The sequence below is a fragment of the Notothenia rossii genome (genome assembly GCF_949606895.1).
Source record: "Notothenia rossii genome assembly, chromosome: 2".
NCBI classification, from domain to species: domain Eukaryota; kingdom Metazoa; phylum Chordata; class Actinopteri; order Perciformes; family Nototheniidae; genus Notothenia; species Notothenia rossii.
In genome coordinates, this window is record NC_136904.1 from 45,133,313 (window position 1) to 45,155,587 (window position 22,275).

The following is a 22,275-nucleotide window of genomic DNA, read 5'->3' on the forward strand; positions in this document are numbered from 1 at the left end:
CTAATCCCAGAGGATGCTGACCATAGTGAGGTAAAACCAAGTTTAATTATTTTTTATATAAATTGGAATGCATTTAATCCATAAATGCTCTAAACTATTTGCATTCTTACATTCAGATCGGTGCTATCTTTGAAATGGAATTTACCAAGCTGGAGTCCCTCAACGGAGATTGGCTGTTCTATAAGGCTACAGGTAGAAGTGTTATATTAATCACATCACATAATTATTTTTTACCACATTTAAACATTGTTAACCAATGTATTTACATATTTTATTTTATTTAAGGTGACAGTGGCCAAAGAAATCTTACGGTAATTACTCCAGAACTTGAAGGGTATACTGGAACTCAACTGAAGAATGTCTCCAGCTGAGGAAAAATGACTCTACATTGTCCCTCAGCAAGGACATCTGGATGATTCTCCACTGCCTTTCAATGCTACAGAATTTTCTAAGATGCCAAAGTCAACGTGTCGCAAATGTGGACAGAGCATGCCACTCCAACTCCTCGGCATACATTTGGAGGAGTGCAGAGACTATGTGAGTTGATAAGCCTAAATTTACTTGAATAAGCCCAAACTTTTTTTTGCATAATTATGACATACGATTTTAAAAGTAATACTTTTAATTCCCAGAATGCTGAATCCGATGAGTTTGGGGACACTGACACTGATGAGGTTTTGCTGGTGTCATCCTCAAAGGAAACTGTTGTGGAGGTCATATCATTTATTACATTCCCTTAGATCTTTATCTTAAAGTGACTAACTTTTTGTTAGACCCAACACATTTCACATCCTTATCTGAGTTTCCTACAGAAAAAAAAAAAAATTCAAACAGGATGTGGGAATTCATTAAAGTGTGTAGTTCCCTGTGGGTTTTCTTCTGTTTATTATGAAGTATATTAGGCAATTAAATGCAGATAAAGTTTATTGCCAAGTGTAATTTTACTTAAGTATTTAGCATTGGTCTTAAGAGCATACAATAAACAAATGTCATTATTTTTAATTGCTTTTTTTTTCTGCGCAGACCAATTGTCCTATTTGCAGTTCAACAGTCCCTGCTGAATTCTTAGAAATTCACGCCAGCACATGCGGGGAGAGGTAAATAAAACCAACGTTTTTTGTTTGTCAAATGTATGTTGTCTGTTCTTGAGTTTATTTCAACGTTTAAGCCAATTTAACAATAAATACTTGTTAAATTATTTAAAAAACATCTAAACATATTTCCAGTAACCACCCTGCTGAAACTGCAAATCAAGGCTCAGAGGAAAGCCTATATGGACAAGCAGATCACGGGATTGAAGATTGTGTGGCTGGACCGTCACAGACTTACACAATGGCTCCTGATGCAGGTACTTGTTTTTTTTTGGTTTGTATTTTCCACTGTGGATAATTATAGCATCCATTTTCCCATGTGTTAGTACTTAAATGTTATAACCCTCTGATACCCAAAGCAGTTTTTTGTACGAGGGATAAATGTGTTATTATCCCCTAACATTGTGTATTTGAAGAATTGTGCATTCTGGGGTCACTGACAGTCATGAAATTGCACAAGTTAGATATAACAAAAAAGCTGACACATTTGTGACCTGCTCTATCATTTTCAGTCACATTGACCCTGAAACACATTTTGAGTTTGATACACTGTTGGAAAGATGAGATTCTTAGCTTTCTAATGATATCAACATTGTTTTTGTCCTCCAAATATTAAGCAAAATACGTCACTTTACATAATGAATGTCACCGAACCATGATTTTGAGAGAGACACACACACACACACACACACACACACACACACACACACACACACACACACACACACACACACACACACACACACACACACACACACACACACACACACACACACACACACACACACACACACACACACACACACACACACACACACACACACACACACACACACACACACACACACACACACACACACACACACACACACACACACACACGTTCTCTTGATGTCACTTTCATACATCAATACATGGAACAAAGGCACTCGCATACACACCGTACTCGCGTGCACTCCCGAACTCACGTGCACGCTCATCAATTTAACATGTATTTGTCATGTTTGAGCACATGCTTATGCGCACACATCTATTCCCATGTACATGGCCATGTGCACACCCAGACCACATGCACGCCCGTACTCACGTGCACACTCATACCCACGTGCACACCCATACCCACGTGCACACCCATACCCACGTGCACACTCATCAATATACAATTTTTATGAAAAACACTATGAATAAATACTTAAATGAACTGATTGCATGTTAACCTATAACAACATTAGAATCATTTGGCACAAAAGTTAATTCAGAGAAAGAAGCAAGCAACAGAACAGATAAATATACTACACAATATAAAAATAGCAAACAAGCAACAGAGTAGCTAACAGTACTTAAAACCAATTTGAAATATTTACAGCATTTATAGAAGAATTACATAGTGTTGATGTATTGTGCACTCTCACTCATTAAGGATGAGGTGTTAAGGGTTGGGGGCAGGTGATGTTTTTGGTTTCCTCAGTGCAGAACTCTCTGATCTTCTCAAAAAGATACCACTGCCGTTTTTCATCAAGCTCAGGGGGAGTCAGTTCAGTGGGATATGCCTCCTGGTCAGTAAAGCACCCTGTGCGTAGCAGCATGAAGGATTCTTCTTCTTTACCTTCAAACTCCTTGGCGTAGACCACTCCAGGCTCGGCACTGGTGAAGCATAGGTGATGGCATCTCTTGATACCTGGAAGCGGTCTGGAGCTGGGGGCAAGGAAGTTGTGCTAGTCGTCTGTTTTGACGAAGGTCTCCCCTGACTCATTGCCAACCAGCTGGGGGATGTTGACTCCAGTGCCGGTACTGGACCTGACAGCCTGGATGATGTCCTTCAGGCAGGACACTGGTGTGCGGCGGAACTGCTGCTTAAACAGGCCAAAGCACCAGTCAGGTGCAAATTTGGTGTGGCCAGCAATAAGAAAGTTGAGGGAGATATCTTCATGGAGTCCCACCATGCACCGCCAAGCAAGGTACCAGAGGAGGTATCTGTTTTTGTTCTGACCAGAGCAGCTGTCACAGTGCAGGTGAACATGTTTCTCCCCAAGCCCATACTGAGAGAAGAAGTGGTGGAGGTAGGCAATGACAGCATTGGAACCCTTGCTGCTGTAATGAGCCTCATCTATGAGGTAGTTTACCTGCTGAGGAACACCTTCACAGCAGACACCAAACAGTCCACACTTCCTGGGAACCATAAAGTAAATGGGCCCGGGCTGGAGAGAGTCACTGGGGTAGTGAACCTGTAACACCAGACCAACAGATGAATTAACTAATGAGTGATCTATACTCTAATTCTAAAAATGTGTGAATATTCATATTGTTACATTCCAAAGATTCTGGATTATCACAGCATTCATCACATTCATACACCTCACCTGCTGTGCATAGTCAAAGCTGTAGTGGATGGTGATGTCTCTGCTACAGGGTTGGTTGGGTCCTAATTTGAAACCCAGCTCTCTTGCTGTTTCTTTACAGCCGGCGACCATCTCCTGGTAAGCCTGAGGCTCCACCCCCACGGTGCGGAGGTGTTCTTCCTGCTTCCTGAGCTTCGCTGACTTGACACAGTCGGGAAGGTTGGAGCTGCGGTAGATGGCAATGTTGTTTTTCTGACAGAACCAACATAGGTCTGTCATCGGCCCCCCAATAATGACACTGGGAGTCAGCTCCTTCCACAGCTTCCTAAATGTGCTGTTGCCAGCAGCACGGTGACCTGGAAAGGTGATTAAAGACAAAGATAGCATTGTTAGATTACTCATTAGTTTTCCCTTGAGGTTTCCTCGTGTAAAAAACCCCCAAAAAACAAGATTAAGATATAAGAAAATACCCACCCTTCTCCTGCATCTGAACCTTGTATTTCCGCCACACAGAGGACTTGGTCTCAGTTGTTGGTAGAACACTGATGTCCGTCGTCTTAAACCCTGGAATCCGTCCAGGAAGTGGCATGGCAAAGACATCTGAAAAGTTGGTAATGAACCATACAATTCGCTGGATGTCTTCAAAGGACAACACCCTTTTGGTCACCACACGACCACCACGTCTCATCCTTGGGGCCAAGCCATGTTCCTTGTAGAACTTGATGATGCCTGTCAGCTTGTCTTGAGAAATTCTGGAATGGTTTAAAACATCAGTCTTTGATTGTTTATGGCTTTCTTTAATGTATGCATTGAAGTATATACATTGTTGTTGTATTTTTTCATTATGTAAAAGCATAGAGTATATATATATATATATATATATATTACTATTGCTTTAAATTCTGCTTCTATTCAGTTATTGTCAAACTCAGTTCAACTCATGCATGGCTTATTACCACTTCATTTGAAAATAGTAACACTACCAAAACTGAAGTAGCCTTTTCAAAATCAAACTCACCCATGTAGAAACTTGAAAGTCTCCCGGCAGATTTTGTGCCCATCTAAGAAATAGGACGTTCTCTGCTGTTGCCGCTCCTTTTGGTGTCCTCTCTTTGCACAAGCGGTCTCATTGGAGAGGTTTATGTTGGAGCTTATCTTTCCAAGTAGCACCAAATGCTTTTCACCTGGAAAAATCGTATAACATTGCATAATGTGTTGTGTCAATCACTCATCACACACAACTTAAATCTTTAACGTGTAACAGAACACACATTGCCTATAGTATTATGTTAAACACACTCCCATACACACATATTCTATCTATTATAAAGGGTAATAATAAGTACAGGCTAGTCTGGCAAATAGCCTGTACCCACAGGTTGGCAGTGACTCCAGAGTAAACTGCTCTCACATGAGATAATACATTTGTAGCTGCCTATCTCTGCACATATTTAGATAATTAGGCTGGGGCCACATGTGATTTAAGGGGTAGCCAAAAAAATATGTCTCCCCATGTGGATCAAATTTAGGGTTGAAACATTTATGAAAATGTTCATCACAATTATTTTTCAATGAGTATTAGCCAACTTTAAGTTGTAGGTGGTTATGTGAGCATTATTTTAATTGTTGTTATGTTTTTAACACTAACCCATACTCACTCACACATATCGTTACCACAGTCAAAGTTATTTAAATAATATAACGTTACTTACCATTAGTCATTTCATTCATTTGGTCTCGTCTCTTGACCATCTCCTCAGGGGTGTAACGGGTGTAACAGGGAACTCCATCGTTAAATGTATAGCTACACCTGTAGTCACGGGTCCTCTCAATATCTTGAGCGCTGTCCTCGCTCACATAATGCCGTACGGACTGAAGTGTCTCAGCCACCGGGTCGTTCAGCAGTGGTCGCTCCTCTGTGGTGTCCTCATCATCTTCAGCATCCGTGGTCTGAGGGCTGCTGTCAGTGTCAGGGCTGTCTGAATCTGAATCGGAGCCAGATAACGGGGAAACTTCAACTGGTGCCGTCAAAAAGTAATCAGTGATCAGCTGTCCCTCTCACAATGTTGGAGTTCAACAGTCTTCTAATTTGCTCTTCTCTGAAATCCATCGATCTGATTAGCGGCTAATAAATTGTCAAAGTACAGAGGAAAAATATTTCCGTTTTACTGGGGGAAGGTCACGAGGAATAATGTTGGTTTATATAGTGTGTGTGTGTGTGTGTGTATTTTTGCATGTGTGTATTTTTGCGTTTGTGTGTATTGTGTTGGTTTCCCGGGGAAAACACTCACAAGAAACACCGGCCGTTGTTATGCCAGCTGTGATGTTACATTACTCCGTTCTCCGCTTGTAATTATGCCTTTACAAGCTTCAAAGTTGTATTTATCATCTGAATTTGGCAAACAAGTTTAATATTCTGAAAGCCAAGACTTTGTTTATTTGAAATCAGATGAAAATCAACTGTCACGGACTCTGCCGTGTAATCTATGATTACTATACGCTTTTCATTCATAATGTCAGCCGGAGGGAGGGTGGGCAGCGCTGCGGAAGAGCAGCGTGAGAGCTGTCATCTTCCCATTACAAGCTTCAAACATGTATTTATCGTTTGATTTGGAAAATAAAAGTTTCAGATTCTGAAAGCCAAGACTTTGTTTATTTGAAATCAAACAAAAACACCAAAACCCCGAAAAACTAGTTTTTTACTCAAATCCACGTTTATTTTGAAATGAGCCGTTGCGACTTCCGACTGATTTCGATAGAGCGGGTCACATTTGTTGATTCAATAAGCCTGCTTGTATTTATGAGCGGTGATGTTCCCATTTAGTCATTTCATTTTAATGACACTTTTTTTAACTTGACCTGGCTGTATAAAATGAGTTGCATTCAGGTTTATTTATTCCTTTATTTAAGGGACAGTGCACATTAATCAACATTTCCGTAAATGTGCCAGTTAGCCAAGAGGTTTTTTTCAGCATCAAGTCTAATTCAAATTGTAAATTATATTATATATTATATATATTGTAAATGTAATGTCAATCATGTTCAACCAGATCTATTCATGTAGCGTCGCTCGCGTAAGTGTACCAGGTTAGCAATGTTGTCCCTTTATTTAGGGCATCCTGATCCCAATTGGACCATGCCGATAACTGAAATTACCATTTTTTTAAAATTGCACTTCAATGAATTGGTCCATTTAAAATGCTTTCACACTGTATTTTCAGCATGGAAGACTGTTGCTGACCCTCAGAGGGCCACTGAAGTCTTCAGGAGGAATTTGCTTGGCCAGAGGGAGTAGATGGCTCCTCTCCGGTTAGGCATAGACATCCTTGAAGATGTGGACAAGCAGGAGATGGCCATGGCTTCTATAAAAGCCGACAAACTAAGTGGTCAAGGCCCTTAAGATGGACTTTAGAAGGTACATACTACAATTGTTTGGTTGATTTCATTCTGGTTTAGTTGTCTCCTCTCTATCATTTAAGTGCAATTCATTCTATTTTGTAGGGGATGTCGCCACTGGAGATGGTGTGACCCGACACCTTTTCAGCCTGATAATGAAAAATCTCCAGCATGGGTTCCCATCAACTTTGGTAGATGTTCAAAAATGCATTTATTTATTTTGTTTCCAAGGGTCAATACGTTCTACCGTAGTAGTTGAGAAAAACACCACAGGGCAAGACACACTAGATAAAAAGCCTAACATACAGGTGCACAAATAGTAAAAAAAAAAAAAAAACAATACACAAAAAACAAGTATAAGTAAGTGGTGGACATCTGATATAGACAAAAAATTTCCAATATTAGTGAAACAAAACATTTAACTTTTTTTTGTTTTCCATCTCATATATTTATTTTACAGGTAACTGCAACACTACCTTGCTGTTTGAGGGACAGCAGAACCACCTAATTCCTTCGACCTCACAGATATTAGCCGAGAGCGACCTTTTCCTTATGGCAGGCAGGATGATGGGGCATTCTTTCATTCATGGTGGTCCGTGTCTATCTGGTCTCTGCCCAGCCGTTATTCACGTGTTGCTTGGGGGCAACATGGACACAGCCACAATACAGCTGGAGGATATTGCTGACCTGGACATCCGACAGACAGTTGGGCTGGTATGTATAACAATTTAATAACTTTCCCATGTAAATTGAGTTTATTAAATAGGTCTTCGACTATCACAATCTGCATAATGGGAGGACAGAAAAATAAAATGTCTTAAGTTATTTATTTCAGCAATGAGTTACTAAGTAAAGTAAGGGATTACTGCTTGCTTAAGTAGCTAGTAATGTGTAACGCATTACTTTGTTTGAGTTATTACCCCAACACTGACTAAATATCAATTAATCCGTTGATTATAATCATTTGATTACCAAAGCTTGATGGAGAGAGTCAGGCAGGATGTCACAGCATTGGCACTCACATGGGACCTCCCAGGGGTCACTGTGGACAACAGGAAATGGCTTTTCTACAGAATGCTGCAGATGGCGGTAAATACACACACACACATTTATCAGCCTATTCATGAAGAAACATTACCCATGTCTACTGTATGTCTTCATAATATTATTGTCAAGCCTTAGTTTGTATCATGGCTTATTAAGACACCCAACATGTTATTGTAGGTCCAGTTTAATGCACAACTGAGTTTTACATATGGAGTCCCTGCTCTGCTCTGTCTCTCCTTTAGTGTCCTGTATCTTTAGATAAGGGGTCCTTAGACAACATTGAAGAACCTGGCTTAGAATATAAATAAATATGTATTCATTCCAACAACTATGTTATTACTAGCGTAAATCACATACTGTAATAATTTACATGGTAATAAACCTAATGTCGCAATTATTTTGCATCTTTAAGGTAATTGGGCGTACAATGCGCCAGATCAAACAAATCCGGAAGGGCTTAAAGGAGACAGAAGTGTTCCAACTCCTGACAGGAAGGGCAGATGTGGTGCCGATGATGTTCCCAATAAATTCTGCTACAGCTTGTAGTGCGAAGGTAACATTGAATGTAGAATATTAAATGTAATCATTCTGCAAGTTAAATATCTTAACTTTTTGACTCCAGCATGTTATACATCTAAAATATTATGAAAGTGAACATTTTGCAAAAGATCATTAAATGTGCAATGTGTTAATGGACAACATAATTCTTTCAACAACTATTTTATGTTTACAATTGTATAGCTTTACAAAAATACAATGTTCCTTGATCTTTGTTTATTCCAAAAGATAGATTTTTTTTATACCTGTTATCGTTACAGACCGTGCTTGACCATATTGAGTGGCCTTTGGAGTTGTCGTCAGATGACGAAGGGGAGTACTCTATGGCTGTCAAAAGTCAGGTTGCAGAGTATCTTCGCCAGTTCATCGAGTATGGTAATTGATTTTCTTTATATTTGTTCATTCTTTAAGTGTGTTTAAGAGTTAAAGTTTACAAAAGAGGAGTCAACTGTCCCTGTGACATCACTGGCAGGATATCATTAAGATGGCTTTGCCCTAGTTCTAAAAACAGGGATTCATTATTTCATTTTCTTCCATAAAAAGTGTTGTAACTTTGTTGGGAGGATGGCTTTCTAACCGATGAGTGCGTTATTAAAACATATTCATAATATGCTATCATGTTTCAGTTACTCTTCAAAATATTGTTTTGTTTCCATTTCCTTCAGCATCCCCAACACAGCTAAGACAACTGGTCAACTTCTGGGTAGGATGGGACCCTGCGCCTACCTGGCCATCATGCGAGCTATTTGGATTTTGCAGCACAGTTAGAGCCGTACATTGCCACCAATGAAACAGGTTTTGGTCTCATCTAAGGCCTGAATCTAATTTTTGCGATTCAGGCCTGTCAATAAAGATTCTCCTGGACCCACATTTCATGAGTTTTTATTTGTGTAAAGTGGCAGAAGCAACTTACACTGGGTGAACCACATGCAATGTTACATAATTGAAACAGCCACATTACAAAAAGCCTCGTTAATAAACCTTGTAAAAATATTTTTGAGAAATGATTCACCATGAATGAAGATGCCTGTAGGCTACGTGTAGTTCTGTACAGTGTTTTTATGTTTGCATTTAGAGTTCAATTTGCATTGACAAAAGTGCAATAACGTTAGAGCCAATTGTCATAATAGTGGTAAAACATTGTGAAAATATTGTACAGTATTCATTTTATGGAAATATAAGTGTAATGAGGTATAGGGTGAAATGTAGTGGTCCAACAATATAGCCTACCCACCCTGTATATTCTATACAGCTGTATCGAACATTTCACATTTACTCGATTCTGAACATGTGACACGTTGTTAATACAGTACTACAGACCATGGATGTATAATAAGAGCTACAGGCCGCTGTCAAGGACTATAATGACCTTTGCTAAGGAGGATCAAGAGAGAGAAAGGAAAATAGGTTAAAAAAGACGGAACGCTGGACGTCAGATAACTCACCAGAAGAAGGCAGACAGGAAGTAAACAGGAACACGGAATGGGCTCTGCAGTGTTAAAGGACTTGTGAGTGGATCAGAAACTGAACAAAGTTGGACTGTGCTGCCGTAAAGTTGTTGTCGCAGTTCAAGCCGTTGGTGCGCCGTGGAACGTTGTTTTTTTTCTTGTCGGAAGAAATAAGATAATTTTAAGTCAATACAAATAATTTCAATTAATATTGGGAGTCGAGTCGTTAGTTTATTTTAGTATCTGTCCGTTTAATGAGCGGGATAATGTGCAGCGAGACGGTCATTGTGGGGAACAGAATACCGCCTTTTCTGTCATGATATTATGGAGTTAGCCATATGTGTATGATTATATACATGACGTCAACTCGACCCTTAACCCCTGCTGCAATAAAGTAGATTTTTTTTTGTATCTATTTTTCACGGATGCATAATGGGAACTTGTTTTCTCGCGAGTTTCCCGTGACACCATCAACCTATTATAAAACATTTTGGCCTATGCCATCTACTTCCGGTCCATGGGACCTTATTTCGGAAAAATAATGTATTGAAGTCAATGGAGAGAGAAAACTTATCTTTCGATCCCATTTGAATTGTGTCATGAATTACACGTGATGTTTGTCAATCTTAAAAAATAATTTCCATGTCAAAAAAGTCAGTTTGTCGTAAAACTGTTGAAATATAAGACTATGAAAAATACGCCACTAGAAAGACTACAAATCCCAGAGTAGCGTAAGTGATGTCATAACTGTTTTCCTCCACTAAGAGATAGCTAAGATCAGCGCCATATAGACAGAATCTATCTATAAGGCGCTGGCTAAGATAAGATAATTTTAACAAGATGCCTGTGTGCTTAGTACCAGGTTGTTATCATAACAGCAATGGGTCTTGCTCGTTCTTTCACTTCCCGTCTGATGAAAGGACCAGGAGTGGCTGGATCAAGTTAGCTACCTAGTTAGTAGCTAGCACTTTAATTAGCATTACAGCCTTGTCATTTGTATTAGCCTTAACATGAAGTAACATTAAGCAACCTAACATGTTAAACAGTAAGAGTAGTAGTCATATTTTGTGAACCCTTTGAAGAGTACTGTCACACCGGTGTGATCATTCACAATTTAAGCCCGGGGGAGAAATGCTAACGCTACATTAGCATCTGCGATCTTTTCTACTTTACGCTATCTGCACAAATGGTTGACATTAAACATTAAAAAGACCAGGCAGTTCAGAGAGAATCAAAGGAAGGCAGGCAGGCAGCTTTGCATGACATTCTTCTGGACGTGTTTCATTGTGGTGATAGTGAGGGCAGTGGCGTTTTCTCCTGGAGGCCAAGGGAAGCCAAGCTTCCCCTGTTTTTCGGATTGTAGTTATAATTTTAATAAATAAATAAAAACACTTCCTTTAGTTTCGGAAATTCTTTCTTGTGTGTTGCTGCCGGTCCGTCTTACCCCCATTCTCATTGAGTATTTTACAAAGAGTGAAACAGCGCCCCTCTAGATGTTATGGTGAAACAGTAGATTGCACTCTCTGTTGCGAGAGGAGGCCAGCCGAAATTTGCTTCCCTTGGTGAAAAAAAATTGAGGGATTGACCAATCAGATGAGGCTCACGTCATGCCCCTGCCAACCTGTGATTGGTCAGGGCCATGCCAAGGGAAGCCAGAGGCGGCTGGCTTCCCTTGCCTCACAATCCAATCAAATTGCATCAACTTAGTGGTGCAGTGACGCGTCCCAAAAAGCGGAAGTAAGCTGCGCTCGGTTTCCCTCGACAAAATAGCAATGGGATTTCTCCATAGGATTTTGGAAAATAGCTCGAAAAAAGGTCAGTGGAAAACGAACCTGTTAGGTAAATGCACGTTTTGTTCAGTCGGATAATATCCATATGTCTACCCTACTTTTATAATTTTCGAATCATAAATCTAATCGATAGAAGATAGATAGCGTCACTGCACCACTCTCACCGCCGTTAGAAAGTAGCAAGCAACTGAAGCAAGTGCAATTATGGAGGGTGGAGATTTGGAGTATTTAATCAAAAATAAATGTACTAAACTTCCGCTGCAGCAGCAACAACAAATACAATCTGATGACAGAACTGCTCCAAACTAGAGCTGTGTACAGCGAGGAACAAAGGAGCGAACCGGACGTAAAATGTTAAAGGTCTCCTGATTTAGTTTGTGAATGAATGCTTATTAGAGTTTCGGCTGGAGAGTGCGTGTGGACCTGTCGGTCAGATAACAGGAGTGTGTAAGTCCTGCATCTGTAGGATACAAATGTGTGTAAAATGATACCGGGCGCTGTAATCACTCATCTGGTTACGTTATTACATTGACCACCACACCCCCACCACCCCAAAATAAAGGACGTATTATTGGCTTCCCCTAATTTTTTCCCCACGCCACGCTACTGAGTGAGGGTAGTCAATCCTTTTGTTGACAAGACAGTAGTGACGGCCATCTTGGTGACGTGTGTTGTTCTGCTAGACCGGAGTTGTAGTTCATTCAGCGTTTCACACAAACAAATGTGTTACTTCACAGTTTTACGACACATTTTTATTTTTTTGACTTGCAAAATTATCTTTTAAATTGACAAACATAATGTGTAATTCGTGGCACAATTCAAACGGGATTGAAAGATAATCTTTCTCTTTCCATTGACTTCAATACATAATTTTTCCGAAAATAAGGTCCCATGGAGGTCCACCGGAAGGGGTGGGACTTTGCCACTCTCCATGGCTGTGGTACAACATTGTCCACTTGGCTATATGGCGCTGGGCTAACCGTTACCTGTTGAGTTATAAAAACTTTCAACCATGGAGCTTGTCGGTGGATCCAATCGTCCAAGTTTGGTATGTAGCTTTAATTTATAAATAATATATACATTGGAAATGTATTGACTTTTCACAACAAGTCCGAAATGTTTCATCTGTAATCCAAGCTAAAAGGATAAATGTAGCACGTTTAACGTTATGTCACTGCCATTTTCAGGGTGAAGGTGGCAAACCAACGTAAAAGCAATAATTAAAGACGTTTGCATATCAATTGTACGACATCGGCCTCCATATAAATCAATAATTTGGACCATAATAAACAATGTTGTTACTGTTTTCCAACCAACGTACGTTTTATATTTTTAAACATTTAACATCTTTATAGAGATCTTCAAAATAAATAGGGCATTAGAAATAAATGTGGAATACAAAAAGCACCCTGAAATAAGGCCTATATACATTAAAAAAATATATTAAATTAAATGGGGTTTCAATGTGTATAGTGTTATACGTTTAAAAAAGACACACGTTGTCTTAAACTTGAGTACTTTATCTTTCAGATAAAATACATAGCTAACTGCACAAATGCTTTGAACTGCCGCTTTAGACTGGTGCACCCACCATTGATGTCCCGCAGGTCCAAACCGTTCATCAACGGTCCCAACCGTGCATCAACAAATAACCTCCCTCTGGCAAACGTATACTGCAACAAATGGGATTACATATCTTCGACCTACACATTGTACTACACAATAAGTAGTCTTCACAGAGTTTTTTGCAGGTTTATCTTTGGATTTGTTGTTTTGTAAGGAATGAGTAAACTAATTTGTCCAAACTTGTCATCATGGGTAACTTAAAACATGCATCATTCCACTGCAGGAACTGCTAAGGCATCATGTCTTGGAGAGGCTTTACACACGACTTCAACAGGCTCTCCAACAAAGGCCATTGGACATTGACTTTTTGGAATTCTTATGCACCCAGGAAATGGTGTTCATCAGCACAATAACATCAAAAATTGAAATTCCCCAGGAAATCACAGATGTGTTAGCTGAGCTGCTTGTTATGGAGCTACAGGGAAAGCCAACAACAGCCAATCACAGCTTTAACCCAACAGAGTGAGATTGTAGTCGGACGCCCCAGACTTGAAATGTCTGAGCACTACCTAGTTTATCTGCTCGAAATGGGCATGCCTGCAACGGTAACTGCAAATGTGTTAGGTGTGTCAAGAGCAACACTGTACAGACGGATGAATGAAGTAAACATTTCTGTTAGGAGACTGTACAGCACATGTACAAACCATGAGCTTGACGAAATGGTGTCAACCATCAAGACAACAATGCCTAATTCTGGATACCGCTTGGTGAAAGGGGCTCTTCTCACACAAGGACACAGAGTACAGTGGGATCGGGTCAGGGCATCAATGCACCGTGTAGACACTCTTGGTGTTTTGTCAAGACTAACACGTTTGGGTTGTGCGGTAAGATTCACATATTCTGTACCCTGTCCCAAATATCTGGTGCACATAGATACCGACCATAAACTTATCTGGTAAGTTTGAAGTGATTATTTATAGAAATTCAATTTTGTGTTTATTTGCCATTGCTATGGTCAGGACACGTTTTTGTAAGTAATATTGGGATTTCTTTAAACATGCATATGTTTCAATTGTTTTTTTCTTTTTAAAGTTACAACATTGTCATTGATGGTTTTTCCAGAAAGGTGTGTTACAATACTTAAAAATCCATAGACATACACACACACACACACACACACACACACACATTTATATACATATGAGAAATGCTAATGTTTTTATCCAGTTAACAGCAAATCCACGCATTATGTACTACACCTAACCTCTCAGACTTCAATAATCTGACCGCTATTAGTATTCCTTTCAGCTTTAAAAATAAATGAATTGATTGTGTCTCCATAGATTATGTACCTTGGAACATCAAATGACAACTGTTCTTCTACTACACTGGCATTCTTCAGAGAATCTGTCGAACAGTTTGGATACCCACTCAGGTACAAATATCTGTCTAAAGTGGAGGCTAGGTAACAGTAGCACCACCTGGTGGCAGAACACTACATTTAAAGTGAAAGATGGTGAACCAAATGCCGTAATCACACAGAACAGGTTACTGATTGAGGTTATGGGGAACTGTATGTCGTATTGTCGAATATATTCACCTAACCTGTTATCTTGATTAGTCAGCAATATTAATCTATCCTTCCTCTAACAAAATCAAATGGGTGGTTTTTGTAATACCTGCCTTTTAGAATGCTTTTACATGAAATGATAACTTGTACATTTCATGAAGATTACTTTTCTTTAGAGTGAGAGCAGAGCATGGTGTGGAGAATTTTGGGGTGGCGGAGCTCATGTTGACTGTGCGTGGGCCTAACAGTGGCAGCTTCATTTCAGGCAAAAGTGTGCACAATCAACAGTAGGGCATGTCTTTTGATTGTTGTATACATTGAAATATTTTTATATTTTTTTCCACATGCTGTGCTGAAAATGTTGAAATCTAAACCCCATTATTTAATTTTTTATAACACTAGAATTGAACGGTTGTGGAGAGATGTCTGGATGGCAGTCACAGTGCATGACATTAAGGATTTTGGGAGATGGCCCTGTGGGCCATCTAAGCTAATTTACAGATGGCCCTGTGGGCCATCTAAGCTAATTTACAGATGGCCCTGAGCCCAATAGAGATTGCCCTGAAAAATGCGAGCGGACGAAATGACACACGAAGGGTTTGGGGGGGCTCCCCCTAAAACATTTAGATTTTTGCCGGCCTTAGATGCCGTCTGGTGCATTCTCTAGACTGAATTATAAGATGAACCACCACAATATTATATTGTACAATTTCAATGTTATTCTTCATTTCACTTGTTTGTTTGTTCTTGTTTGCTCTCTTGCATGTCCTGCATAGCTATAAGAAATACTTAAGTTGTTGGTCAAGACACTTTCCATCTGATGAAGGCAAATGCCTTCCCAGATGTAAAAAAGTAGAAAACATTACATTCAGTTGTAACTGCCAAAACAAACATTATTTACACTATTATGGCCCCTGTTAAAAATGTTTGTAATGTTATCTACTGTAAGTTGGTCGAACGAATGCCTCCTCATCCGGAAGCTGACCGAGCAGACCCGAGCAGCAGTCGAGAGGAGCCGAGCGCATCCGCGAAGCACACAAAATGGCGACGTCAGAGTTCCCGTTAGCCGGCAAATCTAAATCTCTTCGGTCAAAATTATTTCCCTTTATCGCAATACCGCTTCAGTTGCGCCACTTATGTGACAGACAAGAATAGTCAATTCTAATGTCTAACACTTAATGTGGAGAAAGAGATGTGCTGTATGGGTTGATTGTGCGTTGATCTGTTGGTAATGCCTCGGGGTTCCGGTTGGCATGTAAACAAATGCATAATGCTGCGCTATACTGTGTGGCCTCACCCAGTTGCATAGCGACCCTTATTGTTTAGGTGTCTTTTAATAATCAGGTAGTCATATCATTAGCTAGAACTAGCTGGATCTGATCGATATGGACATAAACGCGAGTGAAGTCTAATCTGACGGGAGAGAGAGAGTCAGCTGCTGCTGACGAGTCGACACGCAGCTCTGCATGATCAAATGCAGCGGTGAGCGGACAAAACACACACTTCAGGTTAGAATATCACACGTAGCTATTTTAATTACCTCTCAAACTACCTAAACTAGATATGTTTAGTCTTCATTGCCCGAGCTAAATACTAGTTTGCCACGGGCCATCGGGCAGCCCTTAATGTCGAGCCCTGAGTCCCCAGCATCTTCTACATTGTCCTGCACTCACTGGAGGATGAAGGGCATTTGGATCCCAGCAACAGTACCCATTTATTCTGTTGCCACTATGTGTTCCTGCCACGTCTTCAACACAGCCTGAAAGTGTTCCGTGATGGCTGGGACCACCATCCTTTAAGGACTGAGCAGAACATGACTCCAAATCAAATGTGGGCAATGGGAGAACTGCATAATCCCATTCATGATCCTGATGATGTTGAGGTAATAACATCAATCATTTGTATGGGATATGTGCATGGAGGAATAAATGCATAGGAATGTAGTGATACTTCTTTATTCTTCTCTTGTATACAATTATAACGGTACATAACAGCGGAAGAAAAGTATACATATTTTTAAAAACGGTTTTGTTTTTTGTGACAGAGATTACAGATCCCCTACATTGACTGGGAGGCCAGTGGTCATCTGCGTGAGGAACACTCGGTAATAGTTGTTCCTGTCACCCGGAGTCATCTGAGCGATCAACAGATGGAACACCTTAAATGCTAATATTGACCCAATGTTACCATCAGATTCCTTTGGAAAGGACATCTACTTAAACACATTACAGTTGGTTCTCTTTACGACTGGAAATTAAGAGCAATGGATCCATGGACTACCAGTAGCAGACAAAGTATTCAGATACTTGACTTAAGTAAAAGTCTTGCCTTTATGGTCTTACTTAAGTAAAGGTATGTAAGTACTAGCAAAATGGACTTACATTTGAAGTACTCATTATGCTTTTAAAAAAGGTTCTCTGTATGTGTTTTGATTATATAGCTGCATTAATGAGTATGTGTCATTTAACTTATGTAAATGTTTATGGTTAATATTGACAAAACTTTTGTAGTGCTTTTTATACTGTTGGCTAGTTTAATTTATACCAATGCATTATATTCTCATAAGTGATTATCTACGTTTCTCAGGGAAACAGCCCTGTTTCCAGCATTGTGACTATGTATTTGCAAAGGATGATACAAGCAAAACAATCTAATCATAAAATTAAATAAAGTTGTTGCATAAATGAAGTGGAGTAAAAAGTAAGAATAATTCCCTCTTAATCCATAAAATGGAAATACTAATAAGTAAAGTAAGTTTACTTGACTATAGTCCAGTCCTGTATCCTACATAATAAAATATGACAATCATTAATGTCTTTCTTTTTATGAAATCAGTATCCCACATTTGTTTTAAACACTTGCAAATGATATATGCTAGAAACCAATGGATTGATATACTATTTACAATGTAAAGTCCTGTACTCTGCAGGTGCTGGTAAAGAGCAATACAATGACAAAACCTTTCCAAACAAAACAACTAGTAGGTAGGTACGTAGGCAGGTAGGTAGGTAGGCAGGCAGATAGGTAGATATATGGATATCATATATAGATAAATACTTCACTCATCCCAAATGGTGAAATGTGTGGAAACAAGTATAAACATGACAACATTAAATACAGGAATATATGCGTATACAGTAGAAAGGACACGATGAATATTATAACATTTAATGTAGCCTTACTATGAAGGCTGACCTAAATACGGTGCTTTTCTACAGATTACTTTATTACTGGACTGGTAAGGTAAAATTAGGCCGATTAATAAGATGTGAAGTGCTTTGTAACTTCGACCCGCGGCCGCTTGACTGAATACACAACAAACAATGAAGAAAGAGTTTTATCTGGGCTGCTTCGCTGCCAGCAGCTCCCCCGGACCTGAAAGTGGCGTATAGCCTGTAGCCTGTACTTCAACATCAAAGAAAGTGCTCGATATATGCTATATTAAACCAATAACACAAACTAACTGTATCACTATAACATGATGATGATGAAGATGGTGATGGTGATAAAGAATGCATCTAACGTTCCGCTGTTCATTATAATAAAAAAAACAGAGCATTAAACAAACCATCATGCTCTTACTTTGAAATCATGCGGAAATGTCGTCATCAGCAGGCCATCACGTGGTTTCCGAAAATAACCGAGTGACACGAGTAGATTTTAGCGGAGACCGGCGGAAAATATGTCTCAAAATTCCGTGTGTGTAAAAAAATTCAGTGTGTGTAAAAAGACGATCCACAAGCAGAAATGTGAGATCCGAGCAGAGATTTGAGCGCATTTTTGGTCGACAAATACAAAATGGATTCATAAATACCTGATCGAAAGTTGTAAATGTTAAGATATTGACAGATCTTTTTTTTTTTATTTGTGAAAATATTTAGCGTATTTGCAGATCCGTTTTACACTTGCAAATGTATTTGTGAGTTTGCAAATCTTTTAAATGCATTTGTGTGGACACACACACACACACACACACACACACACACACACACACACACACACACACACACACACACACACACACACACACACACACACACACACACACACACACAGAGAGAACTCTGCCGTAAACTCAAGCAGGGTGTGTACACTGCTCCTGCTGATAAACAGGTTCCATTTCTGACCCATTGCACACACGCAGTGTTAATCTGCTCCATTACATTACGTCGTGTCATTTGTTAGTCGCTTTTATCCAAAGTGACTTACATACATTCAGTAAGCTACTGTGGACAGGTTAGACAGAGGAATACACGTCCTTTAAATCAGAACTACTGAAGTCCGTGATCTCGGACAGGGACACGCGATGGTCAACAGTGTAACTGTAGCGTTTCAATACAAGTGTAAGAAGCCGTTTCCCGGGCCAGGGCCTACCTCGGCGGTCCTGAAGAACATGTTGTATCCCGGGTTGAAAGGCAGTATACCGCCTCACATGTTCACCATCCCTCGTCTTACTGCTCCAACAGGAACTCTGACTGCTGGCGTTCACTTCCGCATGTCCACGCGTAACTGCTGTTCGTGAGCGCTCACACAGGTAAAGGTGAGCCGAGCCGCTGACGTCACATTTGTCATCAACGGACCCATTTAATGTTGCATTCAATGTTCCACGGGAAAGATAGGAAACATTACTTCTTATATTACGCCTACTTGCGCTGTGCTGCAGGTGAGATACAATACAGCTTTATTTATAAAGCACTTTACACCTCCAGACCTATGCTCCAGACCAAAGTGCCGTACAGGCAAATAAAAAAACCAAAAACATACAAAAAACCTCACAGCACAGCTCATACACCATAAAACAAGTATAAGTAAAAACAATAGACAATTTAAAAGCAATAAAAGCAACACTCTAAAAGATGTTAATACGCTAAGGAGAAGAGGTGGGTTTTAAGAAGCGCTTTAAAAGCAGGCAGTGTGGCGGCCTGTCTGATATGCATGGGCAGATCGTTCCACAGTGTGGTCCCCTCTGAGCTTAGACCTGGTTCTGGGCACATTCAGGAGCAGTTGATCTGCTGACCTGAGAGGGCGGTTGGGCGTGTAGGGGTGTAGCGGCTCAGAAAGATAAGGTGGGGTCATGCCATTTAGAAATGAATCCTATGATGTATTGGCAGCCAATGGAGCAAAGCCAAAATTGGGGAAATGTGGTCATATTTCCGTGTGCCAGTTAAAAGCCTTGCCGCTGCATTTTGCAACAGCTGCAGACGAGCAAGGGAGGACCCACTGACCCCCATGTAGAGATAGTTACAGTAATCCAGCCGAGTGGTGACAAAGGCGTGGATTACTGTCTCAAACTGCTGTCCGGAGAGAAAAGGTTTTATTTTGGCTAGCTGCTTCAGGTGATAAAAGCTCGTTTTTACCACTGATTTAATCTGACTCTCAAGTTTTAGTTCGGGATGTGAGTGAGTGAGTGATGAGAGAGAGAGAGAGAGAGAGAGAGGGAGAGAGAGAGAGACTGCCCTTTGTACATGTAGCTGTGGCTGACAATAAATAATGTTATTATGAATACATTTGCCTCCGAGTCCTGCATGAACTGTGCATAGACTGTATTTTAACATTGGTCATATGGTGGTACTTGGAGAGACAACTATTTTCTCAGGTGGTACTTGGTGTAAAAAGGTTGAGAACCACTGCTCTAGACACTTTAACAGTGGGCTAATTGAGTAACCATCCTTCTTTTTTAGTGGGACATACATCTGGCTATCATCAGCATAATGTGGAATGCGATGCCGCGCTTTCTAATGGGGCATTTCCATCGCAGGCCTCGCTCGACTTAGTACGGTTTTGTTAGGCCTTGTTAGGCCTTGTTAGGCCTGGCTCACTTTAATGCTGCGCTTCCATTACAGTTTAGGAACTGGGGTAGTTACTATAGTAACGCAGTGTAGGCGGGGCGATCGGCTTCTTGGCGGGCGAAGCGATGCTGCATACAACTGCTGTGACGTCATCTTCAATGCGACACAACTCACAAAACACACAACAATGGAGGATGTAGAAGCGATCGTTTCCTTGCTTCTTGGTATGTGTTTTTTTATCACAGCAAGAAGGAAAACTTTGTTTTGGAAAAGGCTGCTTATAGGGCTGCTTATAGCAAGACATAATACAGAAGAAGCTGGGAGACTTATGGCAATCGTACAACGCGGCAGAGACTACTCCAGGACGACTCAACGACAACGCTACTCTGTAAGCTAACGTTCACTAACTAGCAATGTGTTTCACGCTCACTATACAACCAAAGTGTTTCAAGTATTTAATTAATTGTAGCTACCACTTTTACGTATAAAAATATGTATCCTTTTGTTTGTGTATTTCAGAAGTTAGGTCGCCGCCTCAGACCATGTGTTTGGATGCACGGCAGAGCTACCGAGTAGTGGGTTGTGATTGTTCCATCTTTCACAGACACTCAGTGGGTGGAGAACTTCAGGATGTCTGAGGAAACCTACGTCTACCTGTGCAACAAACTGTAGCCAGCGATGGAGAGACAGGACACAACATTCCGCGAGTGTATACCTCTAAAGAAGAGAGTGGCCATCACACTGTGGAAGCTTGCGACCGGCTCAGAGTACAGAAGCATTGGAGATCTTTTCGGAATGAGCAACACAACTGTGTGCCGGTGTGTGCAAGACTTCTGTGCTGCTGCAGAGACGTTGTTAGTACCAGAACTAATTTGTTCACCAGACCGGGAGAAGTTTGCAGAAATGGCCGACTACACAGAGAACAGGTGGGGGCTCCCACAGTGTGTAGGTGCTATTGATGGATCACACATACCCATCTTGGCACCACAGGAATACCACTGTGACTATTTCAACCGTAAAGGCTGGCACTCCATCATCCTTCGAGGAGTTGTAGATGGAAAGGGACATTTCTGGAATGTGTTTTCAGGAATGCCTGGGAGCTTGCATGACGCTCGGGTTTTGAGGCTGTCCTGGCGTGGTGAGGTGGCGTTGCCTCATGAAAAGAAATGACATGCTGTGCTCTGCATAACCTCTGCGAGAGTCATGGAGAGGCCTATGATGATGAATGGGATGCACCAGCAGTAGCAGTGGCGCAAGGTGCAGAGGAGGAGGGCACTGACATACGAGAGGGTTTGATGCGCTACCTGAATAGCTAAATATTCATTGTATACAGGAAACTTGAATGTTTTGGTTCATAATATCATGGTTCAGTAAGTTGATATACATTTCTTGTGTTTGTAATTATAAACACCAAAATTGAAAGATTGTGGGCCATTAAGGTTAGTGACATTTTGTTTTGTTTTTATTGTTTTTATTATTACTACATTGTATTGTAGTACCAGCCTTCTTACAGTGCAGACGCTTTTCTGCTTGTTCTTGCCTCTGCTTACTTTTTTATGCTGTTTTTCTATTTTTCTTTTCTGAAAACTTCGAGCAGTGGCTCCTGGACATTAACTTATCACTGGGACAGTTATTCTTTGTAAATAGACGGAGGGTTTCAGCCATATTTCAATATCTTTAC

General features: G+C 40.4%; 4 protein-coding genes across 4 annotated transcripts in view; 2 read left to right on the forward strand and 2 right to left on the reverse strand.

The window, feature by feature from the left end:
* LOC307030403 (anoctamin-9-like) overlaps nucleotides 1–19,336 on the reverse strand; it is a 112,017-nt gene extending 92,681 nt beyond the window's left edge. Inside the window, 1 exon segment of the mRNA XM_079666789.1 lies at nucleotides 19,180–19,336. Coding sequence (XP_079522915.1) covers nucleotides 19,180–19,200 — 21 coding nt within the window. The 5' untranslated portion in view covers nucleotides 19,201–19,336.
* LOC307028960 (uncharacterized protein) lies at nucleotides 2–7,579 on the forward strand. Its single transcript, XM_079664377.1, has 7 exons — nucleotides 2–537; nucleotides 633–713; nucleotides 1,024–1,097; nucleotides 1,227–1,348; nucleotides 6,652–6,845; nucleotides 6,932–7,017; nucleotides 7,287–7,579. Exons 1-5 carry the CDS (start codon nucleotides 454–456, stop codon nucleotides 6,723–6,725), a joined length of 435 nt encoding a protein of 144 aa, XP_079520503.1. The 5' UTR covers nucleotides 2–453; the 3' UTR covers nucleotides 6,726–6,845; nucleotides 6,932–7,017; nucleotides 7,287–7,579.
* On the reverse strand, nucleotides 2,807–6,490 carry LOC307027903 (uncharacterized protein; the record flags this gene model as incomplete). Its single annotated transcript, XM_079662597.1, has 6 exons — nucleotides 2,807–3,316; nucleotides 3,452–3,786; nucleotides 3,905–4,182; nucleotides 4,449–4,614; nucleotides 5,143–5,415; nucleotides 6,478–6,490. 6 exons carry the CDS (start codon nucleotides 6,488–6,490, stop codon nucleotides 2,807–2,809), a joined length of 1,575 nt encoding a protein of 524 aa, XP_079518723.1.
* Nucleotides 7,490–9,221, forward strand: LOC307027904 (uncharacterized protein; the record flags this gene model as incomplete). The annotated part of the gene is made up of 5 exons (XM_079662598.1): nucleotides 7,490–7,540; nucleotides 7,804–7,915; nucleotides 8,286–8,426; nucleotides 8,692–8,806; nucleotides 9,097–9,221. Exons 2-5 carry the CDS (start codon nucleotides 7,808–7,810, stop codon nucleotides 9,219–9,221), a joined length of 489 nt encoding a protein of 162 aa, XP_079518724.1. The 5' UTR covers nucleotides 7,490–7,540; nucleotides 7,804–7,807.
* Nucleotides 19,337–22,275: the final 2,939 nt, after the last annotated feature.

Excerpts from the sequence above, each read along its gene's own strand:
- LOC307028960 (XM_079664377.1), top strand. The coding sequence starts at position 454 with ATGCCAAAGTCAACGTGTCGCAAATGTGGACAGAGCATGCCACTCCAA. Across the intron at positions 538-632 it reads TGGAGGAGTGCAGAGACTAT|AATGCTGAATCCGATGAGTT; the intron begins GTGAGTTGATAA and ends TTTAATTCCCAG. Across the intron at positions 1,349-6,651 it reads CACAATGGCTCCTGATGCAG|CATGGAAGACTGTTGCTGAC; the intron begins GTACTTGTTTTT and ends CTGTATTTTCAG.